Source organism: Bidens hawaiensis, unplaced genomic scaffold (genome assembly GCF_021521415.1).
Source record: "Bidens hawaiensis isolate Kalapana, Puna unplaced genomic scaffold, B.hawaiensis_p1.1 tig00009577_1, whole genome shotgun sequence".
NCBI classification, from domain to species: Eukaryota; Viridiplantae; Streptophyta; class Magnoliopsida; order Asterales; family Asteraceae; genus Bidens; species Bidens hawaiensis.
The window spans coordinates 522,203-535,903 of record NW_027491716.1 but is presented as its reverse complement, the minus strand read 5'-3'; the positions used below and the strand labels follow the sequence as shown (position 1 = coordinate 535,903).

The window sequence follows — 13,701 nt, the reverse complement described above, 5'->3', positions numbered from 1 at the left end:
CCAAGACTACTGCAAAAAGAAACGGGCTCAACGCTGACCCCTGGTGAAGACCTACCTCTACAAGAAAGAAATCAGTATCCCCCACTGGCGCACGGACACTTGTTTCACTCCTGGTATACATATCCATAATTATCTCTATGTATTTATTGGGCACTCTTCTACCCTCCAAGCACTCCCAGAGCACCTGTCGTGGCACACTGTCGTAGGCCTTTTCTAGGTCAATAAACACCATATGTAGATCACGTTTCTTCTCCCTATACTTTTCCATTAATTTTCTTAGAAGGTGTATTGCCTCTGTGGTGGAACGCCCCGGCATGAAGCCAAATTGGTTGACCGTAACCTGAGTTTCTCGTCTAAGTCTACCCTCAATCACTCTTTCCCATAGCTTCATAGTATGACTTAGTAGTTTGATTCCTCGGTAGTTACCACAACATTGGGCGTCTCCTTTGTTCTTATAGATAGGAACTACAACGCTGCTCCTCCACTGGTCTGGCATCTTACCTGATTTGAGAATACTATTGAACAGAGTAGTTAACCACATGACTCCTTCCTCCCCCAGACACTTCCACACCTCGATGGGTATGTTGTCTGGGCCAACCGCCTAGACCTTCCCATCCTCCTAAGTGCATCCTTCACCTCTTCTCATATGATCCGTCGGCAATAGCAGTTATTCGATTGTTGTCGTTGAAAGTTTGTGTTGTCATGTTCTTCTTGGAAAGCTCTCCCATTGTTAAAAAGATTGTGGAAGTAGGTTTGCCATCTTAGCTTGATGTCATGCTCCTTGACCAGTACATGCCCATCTGTATCCTTTATGAACTTCACCGGTCCTGGATCTTGCCTTCTACGCTCCCTGGCTTTGGCAATCTTAAACATAGCATGTTCCCCCTCTTTTGTTTCTAGACTTTCATACATCCGTTTAAAGGCCGCATTCTTTGCTTCCGCCACTGCCTTCTTCGCCTCTATCTTGGCCGTTTTGTAGTTGTCCCTCAATTCCACTCGCTCCTCCTCATTCGTGCACCTCATTAGCTCCCTAAAACATCCTTTTTGTCCCTTATCTTGTCTTGCACTGCGTCATTCCACCACCAAGACTCCTTATGCCCACTTGTCTTTCCTGTTGTGACCCCGAGAGTCTCATTTGCTACTTGGATGATCTTTGTCTCCATAGCTTCCCATATATGAGTTGAGTCCCCATTTAGTCGAGCCCGCGTATGCAGCATGAGTTTATCCTTAAACAGTAGGAGATTTTCGTCCTTCAAATTTCCCCATCGAATTCTCGGTGTACCTTTCTTCTCTCGAACAGTCAGCTTATTTCTGAAGGCTATATCTGTCACTAGTAGTCGATGTTGAGTCACAACTGCCTCCCAAGGTATGACTTTGCAGTCCTTCCACCAACGTCGGTCTCCTTGCCTCATCAAAAGGTAGTCAATTTGCGTGTCGCGTCCGCCACTGCTAAAAGTGATTAAATGAGAATCTTGTTTCCTAAAATAAGAATTTATAATACCTAGGTCATGTGCCACCGCAAACTCTAGAAGATTTGTTCCGGTCTCATTCCTATCACCAAAACCGAAACCCCCATGTACGGCTTGAAAACCATCGTTAGCCTTACCAATGTGTCCATTAAAATCACCTCCTATGCAAATCCTCTCCCCCTAGGTATGCCCCCTACCACTGCGTCTAGGCAATCCCAAAATTCTCTCTTTTCCTGATCCCCTAAGCCTACATGGGGCGCGTAGGCGGAGACTACTGCCACTACTTCCTCTCCTAGTACTAATTTCAACACCATAATCCTGTCATTATGTCTTATCACCTCCACCACACTAGTGTGTATTTCCTTAGCCACTAGAAACCCCACTCCATTCCTAGCTCCATCAGACCCCGAGTACCACAACTTATACCCATTACACTCAGCCCCTCTATGTCCTTTCCACTTAGTCTCCTGGAGGCATGCTATCTGAACCCTACGTCTTTTAAGCACATCTACCAATTCTAGCAACTTACCATTTAATGTTCCTACATTCCAAGAAGCCAAACGCAATATACGCTCCCTATCTTTACTCTTTCCTACACCCCTCGTTTCAGGACATGATCTCAAGTAATAGTCATGGTTCTACGCTCTATGGTTGCAACTAAACACACAAACACAAGCAATAGAACACCAAATCAATAATAATAATAATAATAATAATAGTAACAAAAACTAATAATAATAATAATAATAATAATAATAATAATAATAGTGTGTAGCAATAACAATAATAGTCAAGAGATCTTAAAATGAAAATAAACTCCAAAGATCCGGATCATGTATGTTCTAATGATAATAATAATAATAATACTAATAATAATAATAATAGTGAGAAAGGAACGAGTATACCGTGAAGATGATGAAGGTAGATACAGCTCAACGGCAGCCAGGTTACAAGAAACCCTCGTTTATCAAAACCGGGAGAACACACTATTATACTAATTTCTTTATATAAATTTCTTTATACAGCTCACTAGGCTGCATACTAATTTCTTTATATAAATTATACAGCTCACTAGGCTGCATACTAATTTCTTTATATAAATTATATAATTTATATGCATATATAAAGCAGCTATAGCTAGCTGTCAGTTAAGTTTCACTTAACACTCAAACCTATAATTATATTATCAGAAATGGAAGAAAACAAGGAGAGATTGATTGAAACCCTAATTAGGGGAAGGGATTCTGCAAGCAGACTGCAGAAACTTCTTCGCAGGAAAGTTAATGTTGATGGGTCGGTTCTTGTTAAAGATCTACTGACCGAGATACTCGAATCTTTCTCCGGTGGTCTCTCGATGTTGAATTCTTCCGATTCGGCTGAGATTTGTGCGGTTCCTGCGAGTCCGGGTCAGGTATTGGGTTTTCCGGTTATCCAGATACCAGACGTTCTCACCGGGAAGAGACCGGTGCCGCCTGTTAAGGAACGAAGAGGTTGTTACAAAAGAAGGTACGTATAACATATATAACATACGTATATGTTTACCAAAGTGTATTTTGCTTAGCATTATCAAGGTGTTGAATAAGTTTTTACCTGTAAAAAAAAGGCTATACAGAAAATATAAGTATATGTTTTTGTTGCACATGTGATTTAAAAGATCCTACACAAGATCTATGACAGTTACCAACACAATGTCCTTATTAACCACCTAGGAAAAACATATTTTTACTAGATATATTGTCTCGTATATTGATTTAATCGTACAACTTAGTGATGTTTTTTTTTCTTTAGCTTGATTAATCTTGGGATATGACATTCGTACACCCATTGGTTATCCACACACCCTACATACGATCGTATAGGGGTTATACGATCGTATGGAACCCCCACATTAAAGGGTGTGTGGATAACCATAGCTTTAAACTTTTGCAGAAGGACAGTTGATTCTAGGGTCACAATTAGTAGTACAACTGAAGATGGTTATGCATGGAGGAAATACGGACAAAAAGAGATCCTCAACTCCAAATTCCCAAGGTAGTTTCGAAAAACTTTTAATAATAAGAAAACTTATTATTTATCAAAAATTGGGTTTTGTGACGATAATATAAACAAGATCTGTTTGATCTTGTATATATCGTCATTAAGTAGCCCGAATCTCAAAAAATGGGTTTGTCTATAAACTCTATTTACACTTATATTTTTCTTAGTTAAAGTTTATATTTTTGTGATTTTTTCAAATAGTGATAATTTATTTTGTGTGTTGTAGGTGCTACTTTAGGTGCACACACAAACATTTCCATGGGTGCAAAGCAGTCAAACAGGTTCAGAAACAAGAAGATGAATCAAACATGTTCCACATCACATATTTTGGTCATCACACTTGCCCTCCTCCAGATCATACTCTCACACACCATGAAGTTGTTCTAGCCTTTGAAACTTCCAAAAACCATAACCTTTTTCCCAACAGCCCCTCAGCTATTCACATTGAGCCAACTGTAAAACAAGAGGCTGAGTCCAAGGATCAAAGTACGGATGTCTCGGACAACATTTCATCAGGCAATGATGACCATTCATCCTCAGCTTTAAGGTGGAACGAGATATTGAGGGGTGATCATTTAGGATCATGTCATCAAGATGGATCATTCATGAGGTTTGACCATGAAGATTCTTGTGCATCCACTAGCTCAAATGCCTATTTTAATATGGATTTTCTCAACAATGGTGATTTGCTAAGTGATATTCTATTTGATGGAGTGTTTTCATAGGTCATATTAGTCGAATATGCACATGGTACATGACATCATAGCAAATCAGTTCCGGATTTGGTTATCTTGGTTTAAAGAACCAAACTTTACTGATTAACCCAACTTCCCTAGTTATCAACACCACCAAAGTCGTAGAGACACCATATCATGATCATTGAACTGCTTATACACCCTTCTTCTGCATTCCTATCGATCCATATATGATTTTGTCATTCAACTTATAGTCTCTGATCACTTGTCTAGAAGCAATCATATTGCAAGTTTAAAGTTTTGTAAATACATGTAATTGTGATTAGTGTAACATTTCCTTTAGTTTTATTGTATAAGGTGCATTTTAGTTATCTTGTGACCTCAAGAATAGGCTTGTTAGAGGTGTACAACACCAAATGCACAATGTATAATAATCATGCAATAAATCATCCTTTCTTTTCAAAAAATATATAAAAAATCTATTATTAATGTTAACAATGCCGACAGTGAATCCTCTTTATCGTATATTTTATGCTTGATGATACGTTTTTTATCAGTTTATGTTACAAACAAAAAATATAATAATGTCTAATTGTAAAGCATAGGTCGGGACCATGGATATCGTGTAAGTAGTGCAATTGAATATGTAGGATAAATAATATTGATTACCTGTCCTAAAGGCAAAACTTAGGTTAATTAATAACCTTAATCCATGTCGATATATGAAGAAATATTGAACTAATTCTTTTTTTGAAAAAAGATAAGGATCATAGATTTAAAATTATGAGTGTGCAATGGATTTAGTTATGAAACTAGTGCTAATTTACAACCGTACGTTAATTATATGATTTCATTATTTTCATGTCAGTAGGTCCTGACACCGGATCTAATAACAAGTTCTTGAATCAATCTCACTTACTAGCTAGCGGAAATCATTAGTAAGCAATCAAGATCTCGGATCTTGATGGTGTTGTTTATTTGCCGTGAAAAGAGAGAAAGAGCGAGTTTGAAAGAGTTGGTGATATGGGTAAGGTGAAAGTATTTCCATGGGTATGTCTTCTACTACTTTATGGTAGAAGACAAGACTACTTTATGGTAGAAGACATTCCATGCTTCTATTCATTATACCCGGCCCAATGGGCTCAAACATACATTGCCTCGGGCTCAAACATACATAAACAAAACCGACAAGCTACTAAAATACATCGTTAATGAAACAGACAAATACAAAAGACTACTTAACAAAACGGGGCTCTACAATGTCTTTTTTTGTGGTGTACTAGTCGTAATAGTAAATGTAAGTTTGATTGGACGAAGTGATTGAAAAACCCCATTCTTTACATGTAATTGATTGTTTTTCTCCGGGTTAACGATTTTGCTAACCGGGAAGTTACTGTTTTATAAGTTTGCCATTAAAAAGAAGAAAAGTAAAAAGTGGTGAGTATACGGTGGTTTTGAAAGTAAATATATATGAAAAGTTGTTTTATTGAAGTATTTTGTTGAATCATTTCAGATTTTCTTTATGTACAAGTTGTGCATTCAATACACTGTATTGTGATTTCGACTAGTGTGCCCATTTGAATATGTCTAATGTGTGAAATTAGTTGAAGCATAAGCTAGATCGAAAGTTCGTTTTAAACCAAACAAAGAACAAGTTTAACTCCTTTGTTGGAGTATTTACAGACCATGATGCGTATCAAATTAGCTAATTTCATGTCTTTAGTTGTAATTGCTAACTTTTTCAAAGATTCTTTTTTTTTTGTTAACATTCAACTTTGTGTAACCTTAAACAAGATTGGATTTCGCTACCTTTTACTTTCGTGCGTTGTGTAACCATAAACAAAAGAATTTTTAAATAGACCAAAAATTAGTTAAAATTTCATTCATATAATTCTCTGGGCGTTAAAAGTGAATACTGCATGGGTGAATCGGTTATAAAACCTTTCGATTTTATTATTATTATTATTAGGGATATTGGATTTTAATAATTCAAACTTTGGTCTTTTGGCTATCATTAATACTAACTTAAGAAATTCCATATGTTAATCATAACTAATTTTACCATCTTGTCCTCTACTGTGCCTTTTTCTAACAGAGACTAACTCAGTTAGTTTTTGTATAAAATATGTCATTTCTTCAAGTTGATGGTGTAAAAACTTTTGATTGTTATAAACCAAATTTATTTTCCTCTCCAACTAGGGGTGCAAACGAGTCGAGACGAGCTCGACTCGCTTCTATCTTTATTTTCTAAAACTCGAGCTCGGCTCATTAGTGGTTGTTTAGTCTTGAGTTCAGCTCGTTTACCATTTACTAATGAATTTTATATATTTATAATTAAAAAATATATAAAAATAATATAATATAATATGTAAATTTATTTATTTTTCTGTTACTATATATATTAATTAATAATAATATAAATTTTCAAACTCTCCCATAAACCTATAATCAGCACGGCGGCAACGGTCGTGACGGCGTAGGTGACGGTGGCGGTAGTGGCGGCGGCGGTGGTGATTGTATTGCCGGCGGAGGCGACGGTGGTGGCGGTGGAGATGACGGTCGTAACGGTGGTGGCGGTGGAGGTGACGGTAGCGGCAGTGGTGGCGGTGGAGGTGACGGTAGCGAAAGTGTTGGCGGCGACGACGGTAGCGGCGGCGGCAGAGGTGGCGCTGGCGGTGGTGGTGGGTTTTGAAGTTTATTTTCCTTTTTTCATTTGTCTCTCTCAAATTGGAGAAATGATATTTTTTTGCCCTAAAACTAACCGGGTTATTCTCTGTTAGGAAAAAGCTCGATGAAGGCCAATAGGAAAAAAGTTGGGATTAACTTAGTAATTTCTAAAGTTTGGATTAATATCGACCAATAGGCCAAAGTTTGGATTATTAAATCCAATATCCCTTATTATTATTATTTTGTAATTGTTTCTTTTTCTTGGTGTTTTTTCCTATAAAGGTGTCTGTAAAAAAATTAGTAATTTCTTAAGTTAGAATTAATATCGACCAATAGGCCAAAGTTTGGATTATTAAATTCAATATCCCTTATTATTATTATTTTGTAATTGTTTCTTTTTCTTGGTGTTTTTTCCTATAAAGGTGTCTGTAAAAAAATTATTTACCAATATAGTGTTTATTGAGAAACATTTACTAAAATGGTGTTTTAGACAATTTTTTTGTTTTCTCATTCGTACTCTTATTAGATAAAACTAAGATGGTCCCATGCCATGTTTCTATTTTCTTCTCTTTTTTTTCCTTGTTTGGAATTCATAGTAATAAAAACTTGTTCGATTGAGCATGTACCGCAATTTCTAATAAGGGAAAATTCACATAATATCTATTTTTAAAAAATGGTTTTTCAAATTTATCCATCATTTAGGAATTCCAAAGCAGTCGGCCCGACGACTGCATCATGTCTATGTCGGGCGGAGTAGATCGTGAACATGCCGACTAGATCGTGAAAACGCCAACTAGATCACAACCGACTAGATCACGTTGTTAAAAACCTGGGTCGACTAGTAAGAAATGTGGGACGACTTAGATCATATCAAACAAAGATTGGAAAAAACGTTTTCAAAAAATTGGGGCGACTAGATCGTGAACATGCCTACTAGATCATGAAAGAATGCTGACTAGATCACGTTATTAAAAAACCTGGCCGACTAGAACGTTAATAGCAATAGCAGCTCGACTAGATCGTGAAAACGCCGACTAGATTGTGAAGCACCGACTAGATCGTGAAAACGCCAACTAGATCATGAAAACACCGACTAGATCTTGAAAATGTCAACTAGATCGTGAAGTTTTCTAAAATGTCTACAACTATTGAACAAATTTTATAGCAACGTTTCTGTTTTATTATTAAATTCACAAAAAAGTTAACAAACAAAGTTATATGATTAATATCACTGATTTTATTGCAAATATACCAATTACAATATCAAATTTTTAAGAACAAAATACATGATATTTAAATAAGTTGGTGTGCGTGATTGGAAACAGTAATTATATGTGTCTCTTTCTCTACATCATTGACTTTGGCGACATACACATCATAATATCGGGTGTTCAATGTTCCGATTGGGTCACCTCTCTAAATATCTAGCATGACCCCTCGACGAAATCTAATATGGGGGATGGAGCGAAGGCGGTGGTAGCTGGAATAGTGTGATATGGAGTACACCCCCACTTCCACAGTTATTGCTCACATCCTAATTTCGAGGCCACCAATTCTAGCAATGGAGACGGGCCATACTGATATATGTTGATTTTGGGTCTGGACGTGGTTTTGGTTTTTTTTTACGAATCTGGAAGACATATTGCAAGGATATTGGGCAAGGGAAAATTTTGGTGGTTCATATCATCTCTCGATTCTTTCCTATTTAAAATGTTAGTATTGTTTATTTTTTAAAATAATTTTTTACTATACACCTGTGCCTAAAACCATTTACAAACTAGTCGGGCCTGTTGTGGTTTAACATTCTAGTTGGGCATTTATGATAATCTAGTCGGCCTGGTTTTTTAATAACATGATCCAGTCGGCATTCGTTCATGATCTGGTCGACATGTTCACGATCTAGTCGGCCTTATTTTTTGATAACGTTTTTTCCAATCTTCATTTGATAGGATCTAGTCGTCTCACGTCTTACTAGTCGGCCCGGGTTTTTAACAGCGTGATATAGTCGGTTGTGATCTAGTCGGCGTTTTCACGATCTAGTCGCCCTGACATAGACATGAATGCAGTCGTCAGCCCGACAGCTTTGTTGGCGCTTAGATTGGCTTCACGAACCAGTCGCCGCGTCAGCTTTATGGACACGTGTTTGTTTTTTATTGGCAATACGAACTAGTCGTCTTGAATGATTAAAAAGTCGTCAACCTTTTTTATAATGAACATTTTGAGAATTCTCTGTAAATGGTGGACAAATTTGGAAAAACATTTTTTAAATGAATATTATGGGAATTTTTCCCTTTTAATAAACCTAAATGACTAATTAAATCTATATTTAAATAAAAAGTTATATTAATACATTTTAGGATAGAAAAATAAAAACTATTTTGGAAGAAAAGAAACCTGTGTTTAAAAATTTATCCCGTTGAGCACTAAAATTTTCAATAAGACCTATATTTGAAAAAAGTTAGTGTTAATATATCTTTAAAATTTAAAAAAATAAAAACTAATTTAGAAAATAAAAACAAACGATGCATTTGATAATTTATAAACCAAATCAAGAATTTTTTTTAGTAAAATATCTAATAATCGTATAACGTTTTTTTTCTAGTTCCATCGGTTTTATTAAAAACTCATCCCTTTAATAAACCTAGATTTAAATGAAATCAATATTAAAAAGACTATGTTTACATTTTCGTTTATCTAAAAAAATAAAAACTATGTTGGAAAAATGAAGCCCAACATGCATTTAAAGATTCACAAACCAAATCATATTTTTTTGTTGTAACATATTTATATTTCTATAAACTTTTTTTCTAGTTAGTCTGTGTTCAATAAAATAATTATTTAGTTAAAAAGGTATGTTATTATTTAAATATGTACCTTCGATTAAAAAAATAAGCTATATGTTTTAAAAATGTTGTTTTATAGTATATATAAAACTTGATTGCCCCAACCCTTGTGGTGTGATGGCAAAGGTGTTAGGTGTTTTCTAGCAAATATTAGGGTTCTAGTCTCACAAGAAGTAAAAAAAGATAGCGATAAAAAATTAGTTGTTCAAAAAAAAATAATAAATAAAAATACAACACTTGATTACATAAATATACTAGGTTTTGTATATAAATAAAAACAACGTATGTATTCCCCAAAAAAATAATACTAAGAAGACGTATACATGTAAAATCTTGTTTATTTTAAAACTATATTAATATTATTATTTTATGATAAAAATAAAATAGAGATATTTACATTTGTGCATCATAATTTTATCCAATTACCAATAAGTATAGGAGTGAGATAAAAAAAAAAAAACTTTTTCAATAATACCATTTTGATAAAAAATTTCTTATTGAACATCATTTTGGCATATCGTTTTTTCACTAACACTCTTTTAGGAAAAAAAAAAACTCTTTTTTCTTGTTTCGCTAAGACAATGCATTATAAAATTCTAGTTGTACAAAAAGAAAGATCTTAGGTTAGCTCAGTTGGCTATGACAACGAATATAAGAACTAGACTTTCTTTAGGTGGTCGCTAGTTCAAATACAAGCCACACGGGATTTTATCTAGCATGCGTTACGTCAGAAGGTTTCGACTCTTGTGACGGCGCAACTGATATTAAGTGACGTCAGGAGAGAAGGTTTCTTCAGGGACGCAAGGAGAACCAGGGATTATGCCTTTTGAGAAAAGCTCTCTTGGTTTCCAAACCGGAGCTGGCCGCAAGCCAACCTGCAACTATCCTGTCATACTAATTATTGTCGCCGTTCTAAAAAAAATATTTTCCTTTCGTACTCACCAGGTAATCACTCTTCTTAATCAAGTTTCTACCTCCACTCCACATGTATTCGCATTTATACATGGTTAAATATGTATACTTTGTTGTTCAAATCTACCAAACAAAATAATATCAGATTTTTTTTATAAAAACAAAAAGGGTTAATTAAATCATATGCTTTTGAAAAGTTGCCATTCTCTGAGAGTTGTATGTATTTGCAAGTAAATTATATTAAAAAAAACGAAAAAACAACAAAGAGCTTATCATGTTGGTCAAGTGGTAAAGATGTATGGCTTATAGTTAGTTATTTGTGAATTCTAGTCTCACTTGAGACATAGGGTAAAATAGATAGAAAGAACTTCGGCTGCTAAAAAAAAGTTTCTATTAAAAAATGTTCAAATTTCTATACTATATATAATATACCACTGATAGACAAATTAAGACGCTATGATTTTAAGTAAATTATAAAATTCAAAGCATAATGTACACCTAATAAAGCATGTGAAATAGAGGTAAAGTTGTCTAATATAAAATATGTTAAAAATAGTTACAATATTGTCCCCTTAAACTTTACTAAATTTATTAAATAGTTACAACCTTACCCTTTAACTTTTAATCATATATTCTTTTAAATTTCATTTTTAACCTAACTTCCATACATGATTTTTAGATGTTCATAATTATTTCATACGTTATATATATTATTTTTAAATTGCACCATAAAAACAAGCATTTTATTTTATTTAATTTGAGTATGATATTCTTTTAGTTAAAAAGAATTAATATTTTACGTAGCAGTGTTTGCGATTCGGTTTTAATAGTTTTTAAATTAAACCGTGAGCCAGAACGTTAATAACGGTTTTTTGTCATACAAAACCGAAACCGAACCGTTGAAAATTGAAACCAAACCATTACCAACGGTTTATGTTTCTCGCTGTATCGTGCGGGCATCCGTCTAGTCTTAATTAAGCATTTTTATTCCAATGTCATGCATATGCGTAGGCCCACGATAGCATAACTACACGGCCGGCCGAGTTATATCAAATGGTGTGTGTGACATACTGCATAGAGCTATTTTAATTTAGATTAATCATCATTTTACGTAACATGTTGTGATCGTAATAGTGATATACTGTTGAAAGTTAATTTAAAAATTAACAAGTTAAAAGAAAGTTAAATGGGTTAAAGTCATAGCATGTTTAGAAAGTTATTCAATATAAAAAGATAGTTAGGATTATGTAATTGGGTGCATGCCAAGAATTTCAATAAACAGAAATAGTCCATCTTGATTCTATTCAAACCCAAGTTTGTGTTCTTGAGTCTCATTTTCCAACATGACGTTCATTTATATTTTTCTTCCCCTCATCTAGTCCGTTAATTGATATTTTAATATATTATTATCATAAAAACGATTGTTATTTAGAGATAAGAACCATAAGTTATTATTTTTTTCATTTGTAAAACTAAATCTTTTTTAGTAGTACGTGAATATTAGCCGATTATTCTCCAATCATTATTATTGTTCATCGCTTATTTAATTATTTGGTTTATCAAGTAATGAGATATTATTACTTTATCTACATATGAATATAATTTATAGTTTTCATCCACCTTTAAGTAATTTAGGGGCATTATTTGTTATAACAAATTCATAATTAGTTTTAGATTCAATTTTTGAGCATTTATAATTCATTCTCTTAATAAAAAAAAATATATAATGTAGAACACTAGTTTAGCATAGATTAATGAGATTTGATTTATCTCATGTTTAAATATTAAATTACGTACCTAGAGAACAAGAGGTTATATGCAATTATAAACAAATTATTAGAAATACGTAAAACTTGACCCTCGGCTTCAAACATGCATGGAAGCTTGACTATGACTATATATCTTGATCGGGTCATCCGGCCCCTCGAACAACCACGCTGCGGCTGTTTACTCGATTGCCCGACAAGAAAATATAAATGTATAATATATACTGTAGCATTCATAATATAAATTATAATTAACTTGTCACTATGTTGACACGATGTTTGATTTATTACAATTTGACTTGAATAATATGAACACCTGCAACTAACTACAAAAATACTTATCTATTTTGCGCAAATACTAATCGGCAAAAGACCAACTTGCCTTATGTTCGAAGTAATTGTTCAGTGTACAATCAACCAAGTCGCCTCACAAGTGGTACCACTTCCTTGAAAGTGGTTTCGTTTACAAGTGGTACCATTATTTTGTTTTTTATTAATTATTATTATTATTATTATTATTATTATTATTATTATTATTATTTGGTTCCTCAAACTTTTCTTAGGAATTAGGATGGGAATAACAAATGTTACTTCCTTTCCAATGCTGCTTTTGTCTAGTTATCAATGGCACTCATCAATTACGTGAGTCTCAAGGTCTATGATCATATGTATATACTCAAAAAAACATATAAAAGCATGTAGCAAATATGATAAGTGAATGCTAATGCTGGGCTAGAGGTCTCAGATTCATGCATGGGTGTGAGAATTGTTGGTATAAACTGTAATATAAGGAACATTAATTTGTCATTCTAGAAGAAAAAAAATGATAAGTGGATATATGGATATGTATCCTGTTAAATTATTTCTCACATTATTTCAGTCTCGTCAGAAAGAATTTAAACTATCGGTATTTTGTTTGTAGAAGTTGCTCGTTTTTAGTTTTTTTTTTCCTGATCTTTTAATTGATGGTATAAATACATGAACTAAAGTTACAAACCACATAAATATATAAATAAATAAGAGAAGACTTAAATGAACCAGCCAGAAAAGGTTGGGTTCATGTAATTAAGTAGCTCAATCAGCTATATAGATGCTAGCACTATTTGAAGTGTTGTATCAACTGAGTCCCAACATAAGATCGTATAGATGTTCTGACCTATGCAGCATGTACTAGCGTTAGATTTGAATCTGTGGCGTATGATTTCTATCTTAGGAAACATCACTATTAGCTAGGGGCACAATGCTCTCATGACTCATCCCACTTGTGACTTTAACATGCTGCACATGCATTTTTATTCTTAAAATTGCTCCA

The 13,701-nt window shown here is 34.1% G+C and overlaps 2 protein-coding genes across 2 annotated transcripts in view; both read left to right on the top strand.

Moving 5' to 3' along the window:
• The window catches only part of LOC143533045 (putative LRR receptor-like serine/threonine-protein kinase IRK), a 223,692-nt gene that overhangs the window by 121,248 nt on the left and 88,743 nt on the right, over window positions 1-13,701 (top strand). The window lies entirely within an intron of this gene.
• On the top strand, window positions 2,652-4,253 carry LOC143533020 (WRKY DNA-binding transcription factor 70-like). The gene is made up of 3 exons (XM_077027907.1): window positions 2,652-2,975; window positions 3,399-3,500; window positions 3,733-4,253. The coding sequence occupies exons 1-3, from the start codon at window positions 2,662-2,664 to the stop codon at window positions 4,229-4,231; spliced, it is 915 nt and encodes a 304-aa protein (XP_076884022.1). The 5' UTR covers window positions 2,652-2,661; the 3' UTR covers window positions 4,232-4,253.

What these genes read in the sequence shown, in the direction of transcription:
- LOC143533020 (XM_077027907.1), top strand. Translation starts at nt 2,662, where the DNA reads ATGGAAGAAAACAAGGAGAGATTGATTGAAACCCTAATTAGGGGAAGG. An exon ending in AGAGGTTGTTACAAAAGAAG is followed by an intron (nt 2,976 to 3,398) that starts GTACGTATAACA and finishes AAACTTTTGCAG; the next exon opens with AAGGACAGTTGATTCTAGGG. An exon ending in CTCAACTCCAAATTCCCAAG is followed by an intron (nt 3,501 to 3,732) that starts GTAGTTTCGAAA and finishes TGTGTGTTGTAG; the next exon opens with GTGCTACTTTAGGTGCACAC.